Source organism: Bubalus kerabau, chromosome 19 (assembly GCF_029407905.1).
Source record: "Bubalus kerabau isolate K-KA32 ecotype Philippines breed swamp buffalo chromosome 19, PCC_UOA_SB_1v2, whole genome shotgun sequence".
In the NCBI taxonomy this organism is placed as follows: Eukaryota; Metazoa; Chordata; class Mammalia; order Artiodactyla; family Bovidae; genus Bubalus; species Bubalus kerabau.
The window spans coordinates 52,826,402-52,848,262 of record NC_073642.1 but is presented as its reverse complement, the minus strand read 5'-3'; the positions used below and the strand labels follow the sequence as shown (position 1 = coordinate 52,848,262).

Here is a 21,861-nt window from a genome sequence, read left to right as displayed (position 1 = left end):
ATAAGTTGAGACAAAAAATGAGACCAAACCAAAATTGGGTAAGACCAGGAATATACAGAAATAAAGAGTCTTAGAATAGATAAGAGTTAATGGGTCTAAAGAGGAAATCATATAAAGTTTTTTAATGAGCAAACTAAAACTCTGCATACTGGAGACTATTTTAAAGATAGCAGATTAAAATGGACACCTATGAATAGAAAGAATATTAATCTATATCTGTTTAATTTCCTTCTTGGATTTTTGTGACGTTTCTTAATGGTATCCTTTCCCTACTGCATTTCTTATTACTCCAAGAGTAATAGATGTAAAAGACAAATTTTTAATTCTGTTATTTTTATTTCAACATCCATTATATAGTGTTGTTTTTCACTTAGAATAAGTAACAATATATTTTTCATATCTTAGAGTATCCTTCATGATCTGAAAGTTATAGACCACTTTAATTAATCTCTTACCACATTTTCCACTTGAAACTCAATCCTAATTATATTAAAATAATTTCACTTCCCAATACTGTCATGCTCATTCAAGTTACATTTCTTAGTATGTATTTGTGTTTGATACCTTTGTCTAGAAAGTTTGCATGTAGAATTCCTTCAAATCATAGCTTATTTTTTAAGGAAGAGCTTCCATTTTTTCTACCCAAATTACCCAATGGTATTATTTTCTTGAAATACTTATCTGACTACATTACATTTTCCCCTATATATCAAATTCATTTTTCTCGCAAACATTAAAGGCCTTTTCTCCATATATAGAACCTAAAAAAGGGTAAGTACTTGGTAGCTGTTTATTTTACTTCAACTATAAATAGAATTTTAAGAAATTTTGATAAGGCATAATAAAATACTGATAATGTAAATTAGATAATTGAAATAAATTATAGCTTGCTTGCTTTGCTGTATATACAGACAGCAGTACATATAATCAGGGCTATGCATTCTCCCTTTCCCAAACTCTGGAATCTTGAGAAAGAACTAAAGTTTAGTTGTAACTTGACATTCAGGTTAAATAAATCAGTAACATTATATATAACTCAAAATTAGCCTTAAATAGGTTTAAAACTTAATTTTAAAAAAATTAAAAATTACCATACTATATATCTATAGGAAATGCTATATTCTTCCTGTTGTCATTATTATCTGGCTTCTAACTTACTAAAGTTGTCAATTGTCACTCTATCACTGGCATACAGGAAATCATTTTTCTTTTTCTAGTAGCATTTATATATTTTTTTCTTTTTAGCAATTTTCAATTTTCTAAATATGTATAAACTGCTTTTAAATTATGTACTGGTATTCATCAGTGAATTTTCAGTCATTGTTTTTTGAGTATACTCTGTTATATTCTTCTTTATCATATATGGCCTATCTACATCTATATATATCATCTATTTATCCATCTATCCATCCATGGTCGACTTTCTCACTCTAAAACCTCTTACTCCATTCTGTGTTTCTTAACATTTTACAGTTGCCCCTCAGTTTCCACAGGGATTGTTTCCATGACCCTACAGATAACAAAATTCACAGATGCTCTAGTCCCTTGTATAAAATGGTGTAGGTCCTTATTTGTTATCTATAAGTTGTTGGCCCTGCAGGGACTCTATATTGAAGATGCTGAACCTTTGGATAGGGATGCAAAGGCTAGATGGTCTTCCTTATTTCTTTATATCTTTGTAGGTATTATGGATACTTCATATTTGTATATTTCCCCCCAATATGAGAGTCAGACACAACTTAGTGACTGAACAACAACATGAGAGCAGGTTTTAGTTTCACAATTTAAAATTTTCTTGAGAGTTGCTTTTACACTTTTATAAATCTACTTATGCTTTCTCACTCACATTTTCATCTCCACTTTCATTTCTTCATACTTATTTTATACCCAAATTTAATGATCTGGCTGTCAGTTGAAGCTGCTGATTCATCTCATTATTTCTGCATTCCTTCCTTCTTTCCTTCCTTCTTCTCTTCCTCTCTCCTTCTCCTCCTCTATCTTCCCTTCCTTCCTTGCTTCCTTCTCTCCCGGCTCCCCTACCTTCCTCCCTTTCCTCCTCTCTTCCTTTTTCTGTCCCTTCCTTAGGAGGATGAGATTAATATATACTATTACTATATATACAGTACTAAAACTCCAGTACTTTGGCCACCTCATGTGAAGAGTTGACTCATTGGAAAAGAGTCTGATGCTGGGAGGGATTGGGGCAGGAGGAGAAGGGGACGACAGAGGATGAGATGGCTGGATGGCATCACAGACTCGATGGACGTGAGTCTGAGTGAACTCCGGGAATTGGTGATGGACAGGGAGGCCTGGCGTGCTGTGATCATGGGGTCACAAAGCGTCAGACACGACTGAGCGACTGAACTGAACTGAACTGATATATAAAATAGATAACAAATAAGGACCTACTATTAAGGACAGGGAACTATATTCAATATTTTGTAATAAGCTATAAGGAAAAGAATCTGAAATATATATATGTGTGTGTGTGTGTGTGTGTGTATGTGTATGACTGTGCTGTACATCTGAAAATACATGCCATTGGAAACCAACTCTACTTCAGTTAAAATATTAATAAATTTTCAAAAAATGAGCTCCACAGTTTTAGATTCTATGTATAAGTGAGATGATACATGAGCTCATTTGTCTCTCTCTGACTTGTTTCACTTACCATACTGCCCTCACAGTCCATCCATGTTGTTACAAATAGCAAGAGTCTCTACTTTTTAGGATTAAATAATATTCCATTATATATTTTGTTATATAATATATATATATTCTAAATTATATCAAAGTTTTTTGTCCATTTATATGTAAATGGATACCTAGGTAGTGAATTATATGGCAGTGAACAGAGGGATGCATTTATCTCTTCAAGACAATGATTTTTTTTTCCCTTTGGAAATATACCCAGAAGTAAATTATTGGATTATATGCTAGTTTTCTTTTAGTTTTTGAGGGAACTCCATGCTGTTTTCCAGAAGCAGAAGATTTGCCAGTTTACACTCCTATCAACTCCTACACCAGGGTTCCCTTTTCTCCACTTTCTTACAATTGTTAGCTTTTATCTTTTTGATGGTAGCCATTCTAAAAGCATGAAAGAATATATCACTGTGGTTTGAATTTACATTTCTCTGAGAATTTACTGATGTTGGGTACATTTTCATTTACTTATTAGTCTTTGTATGACTTCTCTGGAGAAATATCTAGTCATCTATCAATTTTTTAATCAAAAAATTATTTCTTGCTAATGAGTCTTATGAGTTCTTTATATATTTAGGACATCAATCCCTTTTTAGATATATAGTTTACAAATATATTCTCCCATTCTGTAGATCACCTTTTAATTTTGTTGATTGTGTCTTTTGCTGTGCATAAACTTTTTAATTCAACCTATTCCTTCTTTATAAATTTTTGCTTTTGTTGCTTGGCTTTTGGTTTTATATACAAAAAGTCACTTTCAGGACTGATATCAGAGAATTTCTTTCCAAATGTTTTCTTCTAGGAGTTTATGGCTTCGTGTCTTACAATTAAGTCTTTAATTTGTTTCAAGTTAATTTTTGTGAATGGTGTAAGATAGGGATCCAGCTTCATTTTATTACATGTTCAGTTCAGTTCAGTCACTCAGTCGTGTCTGACTCTTTGTGACCCCATGAACCGCAGCACGCCAGGCCTCCCTGTCCATCACCAACTCCCAGAGTTCACTCAGACTCATGTGCATTGAGTCGGTAATGCCATCCAACCATCTCATCCTCTGTCATCCCCTTCTCCTCCTCGCTTCAATCTTTCCCAGCTTGGGTCTTTTCAAACAAGTCAGCTCTTTGCATCAGGTGGCCAAAGTATTGGAGTTTCAGCTTCAACATCAGTCATTCCAATGAACATTCAGGACCGATTTCCTTTAGGATGGACTGGTTGGATCTCCTTGCAGTCCAAGGGATCTTAAGAGTCTTCTCCAACACCACAGTTCAAAAGCATCAATTCTTCAGTGCTCAGCTTTCTTTATACTCCAACTCTCACATCCTACATGACTACTAGAAAAACCATAGCCTTGACTAGACAGACCTTTGTTGGCAAAGTAATGTCTCTGCTTTTGAATATGCTGTCTAGGTTGGTTATAACTTTTCTTCCAAGGAGTAAGTGTCTTTTTATTTCATGGCTGCAATCACCATCTTCAGTGATTTTGGAGCCCAGAAAAATAAAGTCTGACACTGTTTCTCCATCTATTTGCCATGAAGTGATGGGACCAGATGCCATGATCTTAATTTTCTGAAAGTTGAGCTTTAAGCCAACTTTTTCATTCTTCTCTTTCATTACTTTCATCAAGAGGCTCTTTAGTTCCTCTTCACTTTCTGCCATAAGGGTGGTGTCATCTGCATATCTGAGGTTATTTATATTTCTCCCAGCAGTCTTGATTCCAGCTTGTGCTTCATCCAGCCCGTGTATCTCATGATGTGCTCTGCATATAAGTTAACTAAGCACAGTGACAATATACAGCCTTGACATACTCCTTTTCCTATTTGGAACCAGTCTGCTATTATATGTAGAAATTGTTTAATCACCATTCATAGATGGAACTGTATATCTCCAATGAGAAATTTTGGTGCTTTGTCAAGTACTGTTGTTTTTCATTGTTTAGTTACTAAATTGTGTCCAACCCCATGGACTCTTCTGTCTATGGGATTTCCTGGGCAAGAATACTGGAGTGGGTTGACATTTCCTTCTCCATAGGATCTTACCTACCCAGGGATCGAATGCACCTCCTTCATTGCCAGGCAGACTCTTTATCACTGATCCTCTAGGGAAGCCTGGTTAAATATTAGTTGAACATATGTGCATTGATTTGTTTCTGGTTTCTTGATTCTGTTCCATTGGTCTATGTGTCTGGTTTTATGACAATACCATATTGTTTTGGTTATAATAGCTTTGTAATATAGTTTGTAATCAGGAAGTGTGCTGCTTCAAGCTTTGTTCTTTCTAAAGATTATTTTGGCTAGTTAGAGTTTTCTGTGGTTCTATACAAATTTCAGGATTTTTTTTTTAATTTACTGAATAATGCCATTGGAATTTTGATAGGAATTACATTGACCTGATACTGGGAAAGATTGAAGGTGGGAGGAGAAGGGGATGACAGAGGATGAGATGTTTGGATGGCATCACCAACCCAATGGACATGAGTTTGGGTAAAATCTGGGAGTTGGTGATGGACAGGGAGGCCTGGCATGCTGCAGTCCATGGGGTTGCAAAAAGTCAGACACAACTGAATGACTGATCTGAGCTGAACTGACATTAAATCAATAGTTGGCTTTGAATAGTGAGCATTTTAACAACATTAACTCTTCTGATCCATTGTGTGCTGTGCTTATTTGCTCAGTCGTATCTGACTCTTTACAACCCCATGGACTGTAGTCCGCCAGGCTCCTCCATCCGTGGGGATTCTCCAAGCAAGAATACTGGAGTGGGTTGCCATTTCGTCCTCCAGGGGATCTTCCCAACCCAGGGATCTGATCCATTAGTACAGTTTATATTTTCATTCACTTGTATCTTCTTCAGTTTCTTTCATCTAAACGCCATTTATGGTATATAGATCTTTTACTTTCTTGGTTAAATTATGTTTTCTCTCTCTTTGTTGAACTTCTTATTTTGTTCTTATATTTTCCCTCATTTTGTTAAATGTTTATCAGTGCTCTCGATGTCTGATCATATTTACAACAATTATTTTGAATTCTTTGTTGAGCAGTTCATGGTTCTCCATTTCGTTGTACTGTGTTCCTTTGGTGGAGTCATGTTTCTGATTATCCCTGATCCCTGTAGCCTTACATAGGTGTGCACATGTAAAAGAAGCAGTCTCCTCTTCCAGACTTTATGGACATACTTCAGTAAGGAAAGACATGCACCCACAGATGGGGCATGCTGGAGTGTTTTGTGACACTAAGTCTACATGTTCAGGGTGCCAAGTGAGGACTGTGTGGCAGCTCTGGGTTCTAGGGAGCATAATGTCTGATTGGCTCAGGCTACTGATGCTCTTCACATTGACAAAGGCCTGCACCTTGATAAGAACAGCAGGAGGTCCTTACTGGCAGCAAAGCTGTGGGCTTTCTCAGCAGTGCCCCCCAGTTTCGGCAGCTAGGGACCATATCAGGCCACAGTAATGGCTAGAGTAGGTGGTATGCACACATTCTTCTATGGGGACCAACTGCAGTTACCCATGTGGGGTGAGAGTCAGCTGAAAACACATATCTAGTAGTGGAGGTCAAGGCCAGAAGCAACTGTGAGCACACTGCCAGCTGCTGAGGCCTTAAGTGTTGATTGTGCCACAAGATTGTTCCTCAGCTTTGCACATAGCTGTGGACATTGTGTAAGTGCATAGTGGTTGTGTTAGTCATAAACACATTCATAGTGTGTGTGTTTGTATGGGCGGGGGTGGGGGGTGCTGCCATGGTAATCTAGGTGGGTGTATTGCACCCACCCAGCCACAGAGGTCTGAGATAGATGTGGGTATGGCTCCTGTGGGTGCAGAACAGAGGCTAAGGCTATGTAAAGGAAACCAGGTGAAGGGCTTCTGCAAACATTAACACCTGTGGGGGAAAACCAGTGAAATCTGCAGAGGGGTTAGTGGCAGCTGTGCTGGCCATTGATTCTTCAGTGGTGAAAGCAGAATCCTCAGAAGAGGATTGAAGACCATGGTTGCTCAAGCTCCATAGCTGATACTGGTAATCTCTGTTCTTCTTTCTTGTTCCTAGCCATTTCTATATGTCTCAGCTTTGCTGATCTTTGGGAGTGATTAAACTAAAGTAGGTATTTAGTGCCCTGCCCTGAAAGGTTGGGGAAGCTGGTTATTCACTCTGCTCTCCAGCTGCCAGTGAGGGGAACTCTTTCTGGCTGAGGAGTTCCCTCTTGGCACTGAGCAATTCTGGTGTAGAGGATTGGATGATGCAGGCAAAATGAACACCTTCTTCCTTTCTGTTTTATGCAGTAATTCTCAACTTGTTTGTTCCACTGTATTTCTGGAGTTTCTTAAGCACACTCCTGAGCTCTCTCTGAGCCATTTGGGTTTTTTATTTATTTATTTTTGTGGATAGCTATTTAATTGTTGATCTTTACAGAGACACAGAAATTGGGGTTGCCTTAAAGATGCTATTTCTCTAAAATAAACTGTTTGCTTGGAAGTTTTTGACAGTAAAATTTCATATAGTCCATACTGAACCCTAATTCGCATAGGTTTAGAGGTTAATTTTTCACTCCTCTTTATAATGTGGATGAAGCCCTTTGGCATCCCAAGTTTATCTTAGATGCTCTTTGACTTGCTGCCTTGGGTAAGCCTTAAATCTTTAATTCTAGCTTCATTGTCCTCTGAAATATCTAAAGCAAAAGCTCAAGCACATTGAGGTTCAGAACATAATGTCAGATCAAAAACTAGCTTTAGTATTTGTCTGTCTTCCTGTCTTTCAGTTAACACTTTATTTTTGGCCTCTAAGGACTTGCTACTTTCTGTCAGCTTGGCATTAGATTTGAAATATTAAGTATTTAATCAGTGTATTCTATGTTATTTTAGTTGTTTTCAATAGGAGGTTTATTCGGTGTCTGTAATCTGTGATACTGCTGGAAATTGAAATCTTACATTCCCATTCATCCTCTTAAGCAGTTGGTAATCTCTGGTTTTCAGAAGATCCCAAATTAGAATAATTTGGATGGATTATCTACCCTTAAATCTAAGGCGACGGCACCCCACTCCAGTACTCTTGCCTGGAAAATCCCGTGGACGAAGGAGCCAGTAGGCTGCAGTCCATGGGGTCGCTCAGAGTCAGACAGGACTGAGCTACTTCACTTTCACTTTTCACCTTCATGCTTTGGAGAAGGAAATGGCAACCCACTCCAGTATTCTTGCCTGGAGAATCCCAGGGACAGGGGAGCCTGGTGGGCTGCCGTCTATGGGGTCGCACAGAGTCGAACACGACTGAAGCAACTTAGCAGTAGCAGCAGGTAAAATGTTTTTTTTTTTTTTTTCTTCAAAACCAGTTATTAATCTGTGGTTTTATATTACAAATACAAACAGTTAATTTTGAAATAATGTCCTCCTCCTGTTTATTATGACAATTTGGTACATACGCTTACACATTTGATTGATATTTCTTTTCTACAGAACATCTCTTTCCAACTTCTCTGGGACAACCCTTCTTTCCTTTCACAGTCATACCTTAAACCATATGGGAAGAGTGGACTAAACTCAAATTCAAGTAACCTCTATCACAAGCCACTGTATCAGTGTGTCACAAGCTAACTCATTCAAGTCCTCATTTTATAATTTGTATTTTGAATGATTAAATCTATAGTCAAAAGGCTTTTGAAACTTGAGTCATCTGAGGTTTGTGCCCAAAAGTAAGGTCCCAGAGATGTCATAGTGTCATGCCATTATTAAGCTGCCTTCAGCTATGTTAGCAAAGCAGCAACCTGCCAGTATATATAATTTAATTTTTTAATGTTACTTCCTTTAGCAATAAGAACTCTTTGATATTGATAGATACCTCTTCTTAAAGTAGCTTAAATCTGAAAAAAGAAAGAAAAGGTAATCAATAGGTAAGATGGAAGGGGCAGAGGGAGAAAGTAAAAGAAAAAAAGATATTAATTCACTCATCCATGAAAAGTTGGATGGATTCAGGGCCCCAAACTACTGTAATATGAGAGATTTTCTCTTATTCGTGGTGATGACCTTCTCTGTGTTGACTTCATTTTCTAGGCATCTCTATACAAACTGTCAGTAAGAAATATGCCTTAATATTTCTCTTTAATATTATCTCCAAAAATAGCTCCATTGTTCTGTCATGATCTAAATTTCAGATGGACAGAAAATATCTCTCCAGTTAAAACTAGAAAAAATTTTCCTGGAAAGGTACCATTAGAAAAAATAATTTTCAACCTAAATGAGAATGAAAGAGGGCTCTGAGGAAGTCTAGGTTATGAGGCCACCTCTGGAATCTAGAAGGTAGGATGAGCATCACTCAAAATCACAAGGACCGATATGGTATGAGCAATGCATCTTCAAAACGAAAAGTCAAATTCAGATGGAAGAAGTGATATAGTGTCAACCAAACAGCACAGTGGCCATTATACTTTCTCTTGTTTCCATCTGAATAACAGTAACCGAAAAATATAATAAAATAAAGCTTCACATCATTTGGATTTATTTTGAAATACATCCATGTGACGATGTATACAAAGCTCCATCTTTAATGATACCTAATCACTAATTTAAAAAAAAGGAAAATAAGGACTTAAAGCCAAACTATAAGATGCATTGCATTCTGTTTCATTTACAGATATGTGCTTTTACCCAAGGACTGATCTGAATAAGCATCATGAAAATTTATGCCATTAGTTAAAAAAAAAAAAAAAAAGATAGCAAGAAGTTGAACAGGTTAATTGAAACATAAAACTTAAGTACAACACACATCAATTCAGGAAAGTACTAAAGTACTTTCCTGAATTGATGTGTGTTGTATTTAGAGATGCTATATATTTATTTTTCAAACAGGCATTGACTATCATGAAGTTATGCTTGAAGGAAATGCTACATGCAATTTATGCTATGAATTTTTGCTTAATGATTTGTTTAAAGTTATCTATCATATTTGATTTTCCAAGGAAAAATTTAAGTATTTTTTTCTTGTTTTAATGATTAACTGAGAAATCCTTATTTAAATTTATAGTCTTCTTTATAGAAATATATATATCTTATATATATGTTTAAATATAAATATATGTTATATATATGCTTAAATGTATATATATATATATATATGTTATATATATGTTTAAATGTGTGTGTGTGTGTGTGTGTGTGTGTATATATATGTTACTACATAGATAGGGAGGTTCAAACTATTCACTTGCCCTCTGTAATCAGAGTAGGCATTATTATGGAGTTAGAAGTGTATGTCCTTTGGAAAGAGGCTTATTTTTTAAATCTGAATCTGTCAATCACAATTGTGTCATGTTGGACAGGAAATGTAACTCCCACATAGCTCAGTTTCTTCATCTGTAAAATAAAAATCCTAATATCTATCTCAGAATATTGTCAGAATAAATTGGACAAAATATTTAAAACACCTAATAAGTCTACAAACAGAAATTATTACAATGTTTGTTCCTTTGCTTTAAATTATTATATTCTTGCCCCTTCTCACATATAAGTTCTCAAGAGTACAAAGTTCAACTACACCAGGTTGCTCACCATTATCTATACTGTCTGAGCTCTATGACTTGGATTAAGATATTTCCTCACAGAGAACAGAGAGAAAACTCTTACTTCTCCTTTACGACCCAGCTTTGAAGTACTTATGTAGCATTTCCTCTCTTTACTCTTTAAAAACTGGATTAACCACTTTCTCCTTTGTCCTGCATAACCATTTTGAGCACTTATCACATTATCATTTATACTATAACTATGCTTATACGTTTCTGTCTCCTTCAGCATATCAAATCACTAGAAGAAAAACAGTTATAGAAAAGAACCAGGGAACACGTATCCTTATGAAAATAAAGTGAAAGTGTCATGTCTGACTCTGTAACCTCATGGACTGTAGCCTGCCAGGCTTGTCTTCCATGGAAGACAAGAATACTGGAGAATTCTCCAAACAAGAATACTGGAGTTTGAGCATTAACTATAAGTTTGTTTTTTTGCCCTCCCTTAACATCTTCCAATAAAGAGTTATTATTATTTTGTATTGTTATCAATATGGGGCATACAAGCTTTTAGCACTGGGCCTAGTACACAGAGAATGTTCAATAAAGTAAATTATTATTTAGAGGTCAGTCAGTAGAAGCTGTGAAAAGCAACATAGCTTAATTCTTAGGAGATGAGATTCTGGTGCTCTCAAGATTTGAATTTTAGTTCCTCTACTCTCTGGGAAAGTGTGAAATGTACCTCTTTGTAAAATGGAATAATAATACAATCTATACCACAGGGTTATGGGGGAAATATAATGAGTGATAAGTCCAATAACTGCAAAAGTATTAGAAGAATATTTGGAGCATAATAAACACACATTGGATAAAGAATGCCTGAGTTAAGCTACCGGAATCATATTCTTTGAATGAGGATTATACCTTCTCCTATCTGGATGAAACTCTGGCAGTTATGTGACCTCGCTAAATCATTTTATTTTTTTAATTTACAATATGGGGACACTATGCCATCATTTAACCTGGAGTATTAATTGAGACCTATCATTGAGAAATGCCAGGCTGGATGAAGCACAAGCTGGAATCAGGATCGCCAGGAGAAATATCAATAATCATATGCAGATAACACCACCATTATGGCAGAAAGCGAAGAAGAAGTCTCATGATCAAAGTGAAAGAGGAGGGTGAAAAAACTGGCTTAAATGCAACATACAAGAAAACTAAGATCATGGAATCTGGTCCAATCACTTCACGGTAAATAGATGGGGAAACAATGGGAACAGTGACAGACTTTATTTTCTTAGGCTAAAAAATCACTGCAGATGGTGACTACAGCCATGAAATTAAAAGACGCTTGCTCCTTGGAAGAAAAGCTTTACAAACCTAGACAGTATATTAAAAAACAGAGACATTATTTTGCTGACAAAGTTCTGTCTAGTCAAAGCTATGGTTTTTCCAGTAGTCATGTATGGATGTGAGAGTTGGACCATAAAGAAAGCTGAGCATCGAAGAATTGATGCTTTTGAATTGTGGTGTTGGTGAGGACTCCTAAGAGTCCCTTGGACTGCTAGGAAATCAAACCAGTCAATCCTAAAGGAAATCAGTCCTGAATAGTCATTGGAAGGACTGACGCTGAAGCTGAAGCTCCAATACTTTGGCCACCTTATGAGAAGAACTGATTCAATGGAAAACACTCTGATGCTGGGAAAGATTGAAGGCAGGAGAAGGGGACAACCGAGGATGAGATGGTTGGATGGCATCACCGACTTGATGGACATGAGTTTGAGTAAGCTCCAGCAGTTGGTGATGGACAGGGAGGCCTGGCAGTGCTGCTGTCCATGGGATCACAAAGAGTTGGACACCTCTGAGGGACTGAGCTGAACTAATTGAGACAATGCTTTTATAGGGTCCAGGATCTCTGAATATATAATAATTACCATATTTGCCATTCCTTAAAATAACATTCTTGACTGCTCTGTGTTCTTTATTTTTGCTGTTGAACTCTGGGAGAAAACACTTTACATGATTGTGTCTTATTTTCCAGCTATCAAAATATCACATAAATTATAAGAAATAAGATCCCTTTTGGAAATATCTGTTAGTATCTGAAATTTTAGTACTGAAGGCATATTTTCATAATTGACTCTGTTCAAAGTAATTTAAGTGAAGTACCTTAGGCTAAATAAATTTCCAGAAGAGGTATTATTTTTCTCTTCATTAGTCGCCTGCAAATAGGCAATGTATGTGTAATCCTTAAGTAAATCAACACCTCAGCACTTTAAAGGCAGGTATAAAATAGCAAGGAGGGAGTTGCTCTTTCAATTATCTGCGGTTAATGTCTAGGAAAGAAATCACAAATAAAAATAGAAATAATTTTGACTTATAAAAACTGAATTATTAAATTAATCTGTATTCCGCCTCCAGGTGTGGACCGCCGGCTATGTGGGCTTCGGCTTCTTGTCCACCAGGACCATGACGGCAGCCGACATCGTCGTGGGCGGGGTGGCCCGCAGGCGGCCCTACCTCCAGGATTATTTTACAAATGCAAACAGAGAATTGAGAAAAGATGCTCAGCAAGATTACCACCTAGAATATGCCATGGAAAATAGTACACACACAGTAATTGAATTTGCCAGAGAACTGCATACGTGTGACATAAATGACAAGAGTATAATGGAGAACACGGTAAGGGTGATCTGGGCCTACCACCATGAAGATGTGGGAGAAGCAGGTCCCAAGTACCATGAATCCAATCGTGGTACCAAGAGTCTGCGGTTACTGAATCCTGAGAAAACCAGTATGTTGTCTACAGCTGCACCATACTTTGACCTGGTCAATCAAGACGTTCCCATCCCAAACAAAGGTACAACATACTGGTGTCAAATGTTTAAGATTCCTATGCTCCAGGAAAAGCATCATGTCATAAAGGTTGAGCCCATGATTCAGAAAGGCCACAAGAGTCTGGTCCATCACATGCTCCTTTATCAGTGCAGCAGCAACTTCAGTGACAGTGTCCTGGACGACGGGCACGAGTGTTACCACCCTAACATGCCAGATGCCTTCCTCACCTGTGAGACCGTCATTTTTGCCTGGGCCATTGGTGGAGAGGCTTTTTCCTATCCACCTTATGTTGGATTATCCCTTGGCACTCCGTTAGATCCTCATTATGTGCTCCTGGAAGTCCATTATGACAATCCAACATATAAGGAAGGCTTAATAGATAATTCTGGATTGAGATTATTTTATACGGCAGATATAAGGAAATACGATGCTGGGGTGATTGAGGCTGGCCTCTGGGTAAGCCTCTTTCACACCATCCCTCCAGGCCTGCCCAACTTCCGGTCTGAGGGTCACTGCACCCTGGAATGCCTGGAAGAGGCTTTAGAAGCTGAAAAGCCAAGTGGCATCCATGTTGTTGCTGTTCTGCTCCACGCTCGCCTGGCAGGCAGAGGCATTAGGCTGCGTCATTTTCGCAAAGGGGAGGAAATGAGATTACTTGCTTACGATGACGATTTTGACTTCAATTTCCAGGAGTTTCAGTACCTAAAAGAAGAACAAACTATCTTACCAGGAGATAATCTAATTACTGAGTGTAGGTACAGCACAAAAGACAGAGCCTGGATGACTTGGGGAGGATTAAGCACCAGGAATGAAATGTGTCTCTCATACCTTCTTTATTACCCAAGAATTAATCTTACTCGATGTGCAAGTATCCCAGACATCATGGAGCAACTTCAGTTCATTGGTGTTAAGGAGATCTACAGGCCAGTCATGACCTGGCCTTTCATTATCAAAAGCCCTAAGCAGTATAAAAACCTTTCTTTCATGGACGCAATGAACAAGTTTAAATGGACTAAAAAGGAAGGTCTTGCTTTCAATAAGCTTGTCTTCAGCCTGCCAGTCAACGTGAGATGCTCCAAGACAGACAATGCAAAGTGGTCGATTCAAGGCATGACAGCATTACCTCCAGATATAGAAAGACCATATCAAGCAGAGCCCTTGGTGTGCAGAGCTTTTTCCACTTCCCTGCGTGGAAATGTCTGTCTCAAGCTGCTCCTGAGCTTCGTGGTCCTGGGCAGCTCACTCAGCACCAGGAGCTTGTGGCCATAATTCTGTCCTGCTCAGTGACCATGGTTTTCCATGATCTGAGCCTGACATTTCACATGCAGGTAAAGGACATTTATAGGGTGTGAAGGATGAGGGTGAAAACCTTGGAGACTTCCTTTCACAGGTTCCCTTCCTCCTGTCCCCTCTTCCTTCCCAGGCTTCCTGAGAGATGTCCATCAGGTCTCATCTTTTCCTCAGAAATATTTGATAACATGTATGACTCGTTCAGTAAAGCAAAAATGACCTTACATAACCTCTTAAACGGAGAAAGCAATGGCACCCCACTCCACTACTCTTGCCTGGAAAATCCCATGGATGGAGAAGCCTGGAAGGTGCAGTCCATGGGGTTGCTGAAGGTCGGACATGACTGAGTGACTTCACTTTCACTTTTCACTTTCATGCATTGGAGAAGGAAATGGCAACCCACTCCATTGTTCTTGCCTGGAGAATCCCAGGGATGGGGAAGCCTGGTGGGCTGCCATCTATGGGGTCGCACAGAGTCGGACACGACTGAAGTGACCTAGCATAGCATAACAATGCATATGCTAAGGCATAGCATATGCAATGCATAGCATACGCAATGATGGCTGACAACCCACTCCTTTACTCTTGCCTGGAAAATCCCTTGGACAGAGAGGCTGGGTAGACTACCGTCCATGGGGTTGCAAAGAGTCGGACATGACTGAGTGGGCTCACTTTCTTTCACTTTCACTTCTTCAGTGGTACCAGTTATACAGCGTTCATTTTCCAATCAGTGTTCACAGAACCCAAGATAGCAATGTTTACAAATCCACCATTTACTGCAGGAAAATACAATATAGCAACAGCATTAATCACAATGTGAATCACAACCAAGGGCTGCCTCATAGCAAGGAGTCTGAACTGATCTGGTGTGATTTCCCTATTCCCTTATCTCTGTAAAGTCTGTACCATATACTCTTCTTTCTCAAATCAGTAATCACTGATGTGGTTATGGAACATTTTGGAACCAAGACAGGGTTGCTGTACCCTGCTAGGCATCATATTTTCATGTAACCAGCTCCAAAGACAAACCTCACTGGGAGTCTTACAAAGACCAGGTGAAACGAGCAAATTGTACAATTATCAATAACCAGTGCTGATAAATTGGTGCAAATTGCCCCAAATTCTTTGAGAATATGGTGGTTATAAATCAACATTAGTAACCAGTCTGTTTGAGCCAAAGTGTAAGTACTTTAGTATAATAAATCTCATGAAAATCAATTGTAAGATAACCAAAAAAATTCAATAGACAAATGAGCTGTATAATATATACATATTTGGGAAAGGATACATATACAACAAAACATATTCAAATTTTAAAAAGTTAAAAAAATAAACACAAGTCAATTTTTCTCTTTTCATGTTAATTTTTATCAGCTTTCAAAAATAAAGTTTACAAATATTAATATGATTAGCAAAAATTAAGCTTGACAGGTGCTTTCATACCCTGCTGATGGGTCGATAAATTGATACAATTAAATTGGCCTGAATTTATGAATCATACCAGCTGTATGGCTCAAATATTGGTCTAAAATGGAAATCAGGAATTTAATCTATCTTGTTCTTTTGCTTTCAAGCTCTTATACTTTTTGAACTTGTTAGACATAGTTTTTAAATATCAAGTTATAGTTCCTTTCTTTCCTTTAAGCAGAGTGAATATGAGTGATAGATATATTGTAGAGTTTTCTCTCATGTAAGGTATCACTGGCGCTAAATTTTTACCCCTTTAGTGCTTGTTCATATATATTAAACAAATAACATATCAATAGTTCCTAAAACATCCAATTATTTTTTACTTTATATTTAAGCTTAGTACCTATCTGAGAGGATATTAGGTAGGTGCAAAAGTAATTGCAGGTTTTGCATTGTTGAAATTTGTCTTTGATCTTGGAATCCAATCTTAAATAAATGTGATTATGCTATACATCATTTTATTTTTTGCTATATATCATTTTAATGCACATTTCTCACTTTATATTTTTTACTTGATTTTTTTTTTCGGTGTCAACCATGGAAATGATGTCAGACAAAAAGCAAATTCAAGCAATTTTCTTACTTGTGTTTAAAATGAGTTGTAAAGCACTGGATATAATTTTCTACATCAATGATGGCCCAGAAACTTCTAAGGAAGATACAGTACAGTGGTGGTTCAAGAAGTTTTGCAAAGCAGATGACAGTCTTGAAGTTAAGGAGTGTAGTGCCTGGCCATTGGAGTTGACAATGACCAATTGAGAGCGACTATCAAAGCTAATCCTTTTATGAGAGAAGTTGCCAAAGAACTCAACATTGACCATTCTATGGTTGTTTGGCATTTGAAGCAAATTGGAAAGGTGAAAAAGCTCAAAAATGGGTGTTTCATGAACTGACCAAAGATTTTTAAAAAATGTCGATTTGAAGTGTCAGCTTCTCTTATTGTACACAACAACTCATTTCTTGATCAGATTGTGATGTGCGATGAAAAGTGGGTTTTATAAGACAACTAGTGATGAACAGCTCAGTGGTTGGACTGAGAAATTCCAAAGCACTTTCCAAAGCCAAACTAGCACCAAAAAAAAAAAAAAAGTCATGGTCACTGTTTGGTTGTCTGCTGCCCAGCTGATCCATTACAGCTTTCTGAATCCTTGTGAAACCATTACATTTGAGAAATATGGTCAACAAATTGATGAGATACACTGAAAACTGAAATGCCTGCACTTAGCATTGCTCAACAGAAAGGGCCCAATTCTTCTCCACCACACCACCTGACTGCACGTTGCACAACCAAAGCTTCAGAAGTTGAACGAATTGGGCTATGAAATTTTGTCTCATCCACCATCAGTTCAGTTCAGTTCAGTATCTCAGTTGTGTCCAACTCTTTGGGACCCCATGGACTGCAACATGTCAGGCCTCCCTGTCCATCACCAACTCCTGGAGTTTACCCAAACTCATGTCCATTGAGTCGGTGATGCCATCCAACCATCTCATCCTCTGTCATACCCTTCTCCTCCTGCCTTCAATCTTTCCCAGCATCAGTGTCTTTTCAAATAAGTCAGCTCTTCACATCAGGTGACCAAAGGATTGGAGTTTCAGCTTCAACATCAGTCCTTCCAATGAACACCCAGGACTGATCTTCCTTTAGGATGGACTGGTTGGATCTCCTTGCAGTCCAAGGGACTCTTGATTCTTCTCCAACATCACAGTTGCTTTTAAGCATCTTGACAACTATTTGCAGGGAAAACTCTTACACAACCAGCCGGAGGTAGAAAATGCTTTTCAAGAGTTTATCAAATCCCAAAGTATAAATTTTTATGCTACAGGAATAAACTTATTTCTTATTGGCAAAAAATGTGTTGATTGTTATGGTTCCTATTTTAATTATTAAAGGTGTGTTTGAGCCTAGTTATAATGATTTAAAATTCACGGTCCAAAACCACAATTACATTTGCAACAACCTAATATTATTTGTACTGCAAGTCAAGAGATTCATATTCTAATTCTCTTTTTGTCCCAAACTTGCTGTATATTATGACAAAATTGCTCTTCAATTCACTTCAGTAGTTAATTCAAAATTCTCTCACAATTCTCACACTTTGATTCTTCCTCCTTCTTCCTCCCTTTATCACTCCTCAGCCTCTCCATATCCTGCCCCTGCTTGCCTGAGAAGACAAAAGTCATTGCAACAAAAAACACCCCATTTTTCTCAGTCCACAGCCATGTGCATCTGCACAGTCCTTCTCTGCTATGGCAGGTAAGCTCCCAGGCAGGCCCTCTAGCCTTCTGGAAGATTTTTAGTCATTGAGTCTTCCTGCTCTCTCATACATTTTTCTAATTTCTGATTTAAATCTTATATTTTTCCTGCTCTCTCATACAATTTTCTAATGTCTGATTTAAATCTTATCTTTATTTTATTATTTACATAACATAAAAATTAAACAGAAGTTTCTACCACTGTACTTTTCTCTCCAAATAATACATTATACTTCCTTACTCTTTGATAGTAAACTTTTTGAAAAATTACTCTAATTTATTATATATTGTTTAAGGGAAAAAAGTGTTCAAAGACATTTGTCAAATCACAGCAAGGAAGACTTTATTTGGGGGTGGGGGTGTCACTATCATAACAGATACAGGGAATACTATGATGAAGTTTTGCAGTGTGGGTGACAGATTGGATTTAACTCCAAATATAGCACATTAACTCCAAATATAGCACGTGCAAGTGGGACTTTACAGCCAAAGAACAGGGCTGTGGTCCGTAGATGTAAAATAAGGGAAAACATGAGGGGCATGGAGAATTCTGGTGAAGCCCATCTAAGAGATGTCTTGCTAAAGATGGACCAGGGTGATCAGATATCCCCTGAGGGATTATCCAAAATAAGAAATCTGATCGGATATCAGTGTGATCAGATAGAGAAGAGGGAGTCCGAGTTGGGGTGGAGGATTCTGACTAAAGTGACTTAGCAAGACTCTTGTGAAAATTGAATTATATAAAGAAGTCTACAGATAGGCCCAGGAGAAGGTTCAGGAGCCTGAGTAAAGTTTGGTCAAGCAAAGAATTTTGTCACTATCTCCTTAACATCTCCTCACAAGGGCTCTCCTAATAACTTAAACTTCAGTTTGGTCCAATAATTTACAGAAATAACTTGTTCTAATGACAAAAATCTCCCACATGTATGCAAACTAATGGACATTTTCACTTCTCATCTTCTTCATTTTATTTTCTGCTTCTTAAAAATCCTTGCTCCTTTGGTCTTTTCTGGATTTTCTTCTATCGAGGTATTCTTTTTACATTTTATAATGCTATTTTTATTCTTCTATTTTTATCCAACCTATTAGCTATCCAAAGCCCAATTCTATGCCATTTTCTTTGTTATGTTTCATTCTCTATGACTACAATTACATTCTATGTGCCAATGTATATCATACATTTATATATCTAGGTTATCTCTCTTCTACGTAATAATACACTTTATCATAATACTATGTACATAATAATCATCGTATCAGAGTTTTCTAGTATCTTTGATATGTGATTACTTTTAAGAGTGTCACTCCTGAGTGTCAGACCAACAGAAGTCATGGAATTCAGTAGAAAAAGCTTTGCAAAGGTATAAAAGAACAGGTATCCCCGCCCACCCCGTCTCAAACTAATTATATGACTTTACACAAGTAATTCAACTTCTACTGACCTTATCTATATGCAAATGCAGAAACTGCATTATTAAATAATCTTTAAGGTCCTCCAACTCTAAAGTTTTATTATTCAATTTCAGCTTGGCTATCTCAATGATCTTGATACTGGTATTGATAAGTAACAAGTCACCTTTTCATTGTAGTGCTATAAGGAATGGCAATTATATAGATAACAGAAAATGCATATAAGGTCATAAAACAGTTTAAAATAGCCTTTATTCTCCTATAAGTATACTTAGACATGAACTTGTAAATAAGCAATTATTGAAGGAAAGAAAACAGGAAGAAATATACTCTTAAAAAAAAAAAAAGAAAGGAATACATGAAGGAAGAAATCTTAAAATAAAAAGTCAATGAATTAGGGTAAAAAACTCAAAATATTAAATACATACAAAATATAACCAAATATACTAGAAAACAAAAATACAGAACTAAGACTCATGAAGTAGAGCGATGAAAACAAATACTAGGAACAAAGTAGGTGGATAGGAAAATTGCCCAGGAATGAACTAGCTTTGTAGAGAAAGGTTCTTGTCTTATGCATGCCTATATAGAAGTAAGGGCTGTCCATCTTTAAAGGACAACTAGTGGTAAAGTTTCTTAATTCACAATGTCCTCTAAGATAATTTTGCCACAATACAAATCTATTGGTTAATATAATTTATGAGAAAAGAAAACTCCTTGAAACAGAAATTTCCTAGTCATAGTCCCATGCTCTGTATTTTATTCTCTAGGCCCTGATATATAGATCTTTTTAATACCAAACTCCAATTAAAATTAGGCATATAACTGCTTCTATGCAAAAGATAAAAGATATTAAAATATAAAACTACAAAATTTATAATTTAAACACTAAATGATTGCATTAACAAATGATTTTAATAAATTAGGCAGCACAATTTTTATAAAATTTAATAATGAAGATACAGAACACAAAATTGACATAAGTAGACAGAGAGACCAAAGAAGAATCTAGTTCAAAATGTTCATTCATTCATCATTTATAGTTGTATTGAATGAATAAATGTGTTAGTGACTAATTTTTTAAAAATATGGTTATATAATTTTGCTAAAAACTAGTGTTTAGTAGGGAACACACATGTGAAACAATTAATTACATTGAAATGAATATAAATAAGAAAAAGAATAAGTATATAATATTTTAAAGTGATTTAATAAAGGAGATGAGACTTTGAGAATCATTTTCCTAAATCACTTGAATAATATACATGAAAGAGATTATGAGATTAGAGTGCACATTTTAGGCCACAAAACAAGACTCAATAAGTTTAAAAGACAGAAATCATGAAGCATTTTTTTTCTAACTAGGCAGTAAGAGATCAGAAATGATGATCTACAAGAAAAATGATGCTAAAAACTCAAGCACATGGAGGGTAAAAATTATGCTACTAAATAAGCAAGGGACGAGTGAAGAATCCTAAGAGGAAATTTTTAATTATCTGGAGATAAATGAAAATGAAACACAGCAATTCAAAATCTATAGCATTGTGCAAAAGCAGCCCCAAAGATGAAGATTATGGTGATTAAAGTCTTCCTTAATAAACCAGAAAAAAATATCTCAAGCAGCATAACCTTACATCTAAGGAAACTAGAACAAGAAGAACAAACAAAACCCAGCGTTAGTTGAAGGAAAGATACCATAAAGATTGGAGCAGAAATAAATGAAATAGAGACTAATAAAATAGAAAAGATAAAGGAGTCTAAGGTCTCATTCTCTGAAAATATAAAATAATTGATAAACCATTGGCCTGATTCATCATAAATTAAAGAGAGATTTTAGATTCATCATAAACAAAAGAGAGATTTCAAATAATCAATATCAGAAATAGAAGAAGTAACAACTGAAACCACAGAAATACATTATAAGGGATTATTACAAATAGCTGTCAGTTCAGTTCAGTCACTCAGTCGTTTCTGACTCTTTGCGACCCATGGACTGCAGCACGCCAGGCCTCCCTGTCCATCACTAACTCCCGGAGTTCACTCAAACTCATGTCCATTGAGTTGGTGATGCCATCCAACCATCTCATCCTCTGTCATCCCCTTCTCCCGCCTTCAATCTTTCCCAGCATCAGGGTCTTATCAAATGAGTCAGTTCTTCACATCAGGTGGCCAACATATTGGAGTTTCAGCAAATAACTATACACCAATAAAATGGAAAACCATGGAAATGTTCCTAGAAATATACAACCTTCCAAAACTGAATCAAGAAGAAATATAAAATATTACCAAATTGATTACCAGTAATGCAGTTGAGTCAGTAATAAAAAGAACTCCCAACAAACAAAATTCCAGGATCAGACAGCTTGACAGTATGATTATACCAAACATTTAAAGAAGAGCTAGTACCTATTCTCAAAC

At 36.8% G+C, this 21,861-nt stretch overlaps 1 protein-coding gene across 16 annotated transcripts in view; it reads left to right on the top strand.

Annotated features, from left to right (window-relative positions):
• Positions 1-21,639, top strand: part of LOC129634294 (DBH-like monooxygenase protein 1) — a 326,306-nt gene extending 304,667 nt beyond the window's left edge. For 13 of the 16 annotated variants that reach the window (XM_055556403.1, XM_055556402.1, XM_055556401.1 and 10 more), the window contains one exon: positions 12,604-16,236. In XM_055556403.1, the coding sequence (XP_055412378.1) occupies positions 12,652-14,289 (1,638 nt within the window). In that variant the 5' untranslated portion in view covers positions 12,604-12,651 and the 3' untranslated portion in view covers positions 14,290-16,236. Of the gene's footprint in view, positions 1-6,586; positions 6,711-6,945; positions 7,314-12,603; positions 16,237-16,333 lie in introns of those variants that run through there. The other 3 variants (XR_008705518.1, XM_055556399.1, XM_055556389.1) reach the window with 3 other exon arrangements.
• Positions 21,640-21,861: the final 222 nt, after the last annotated feature.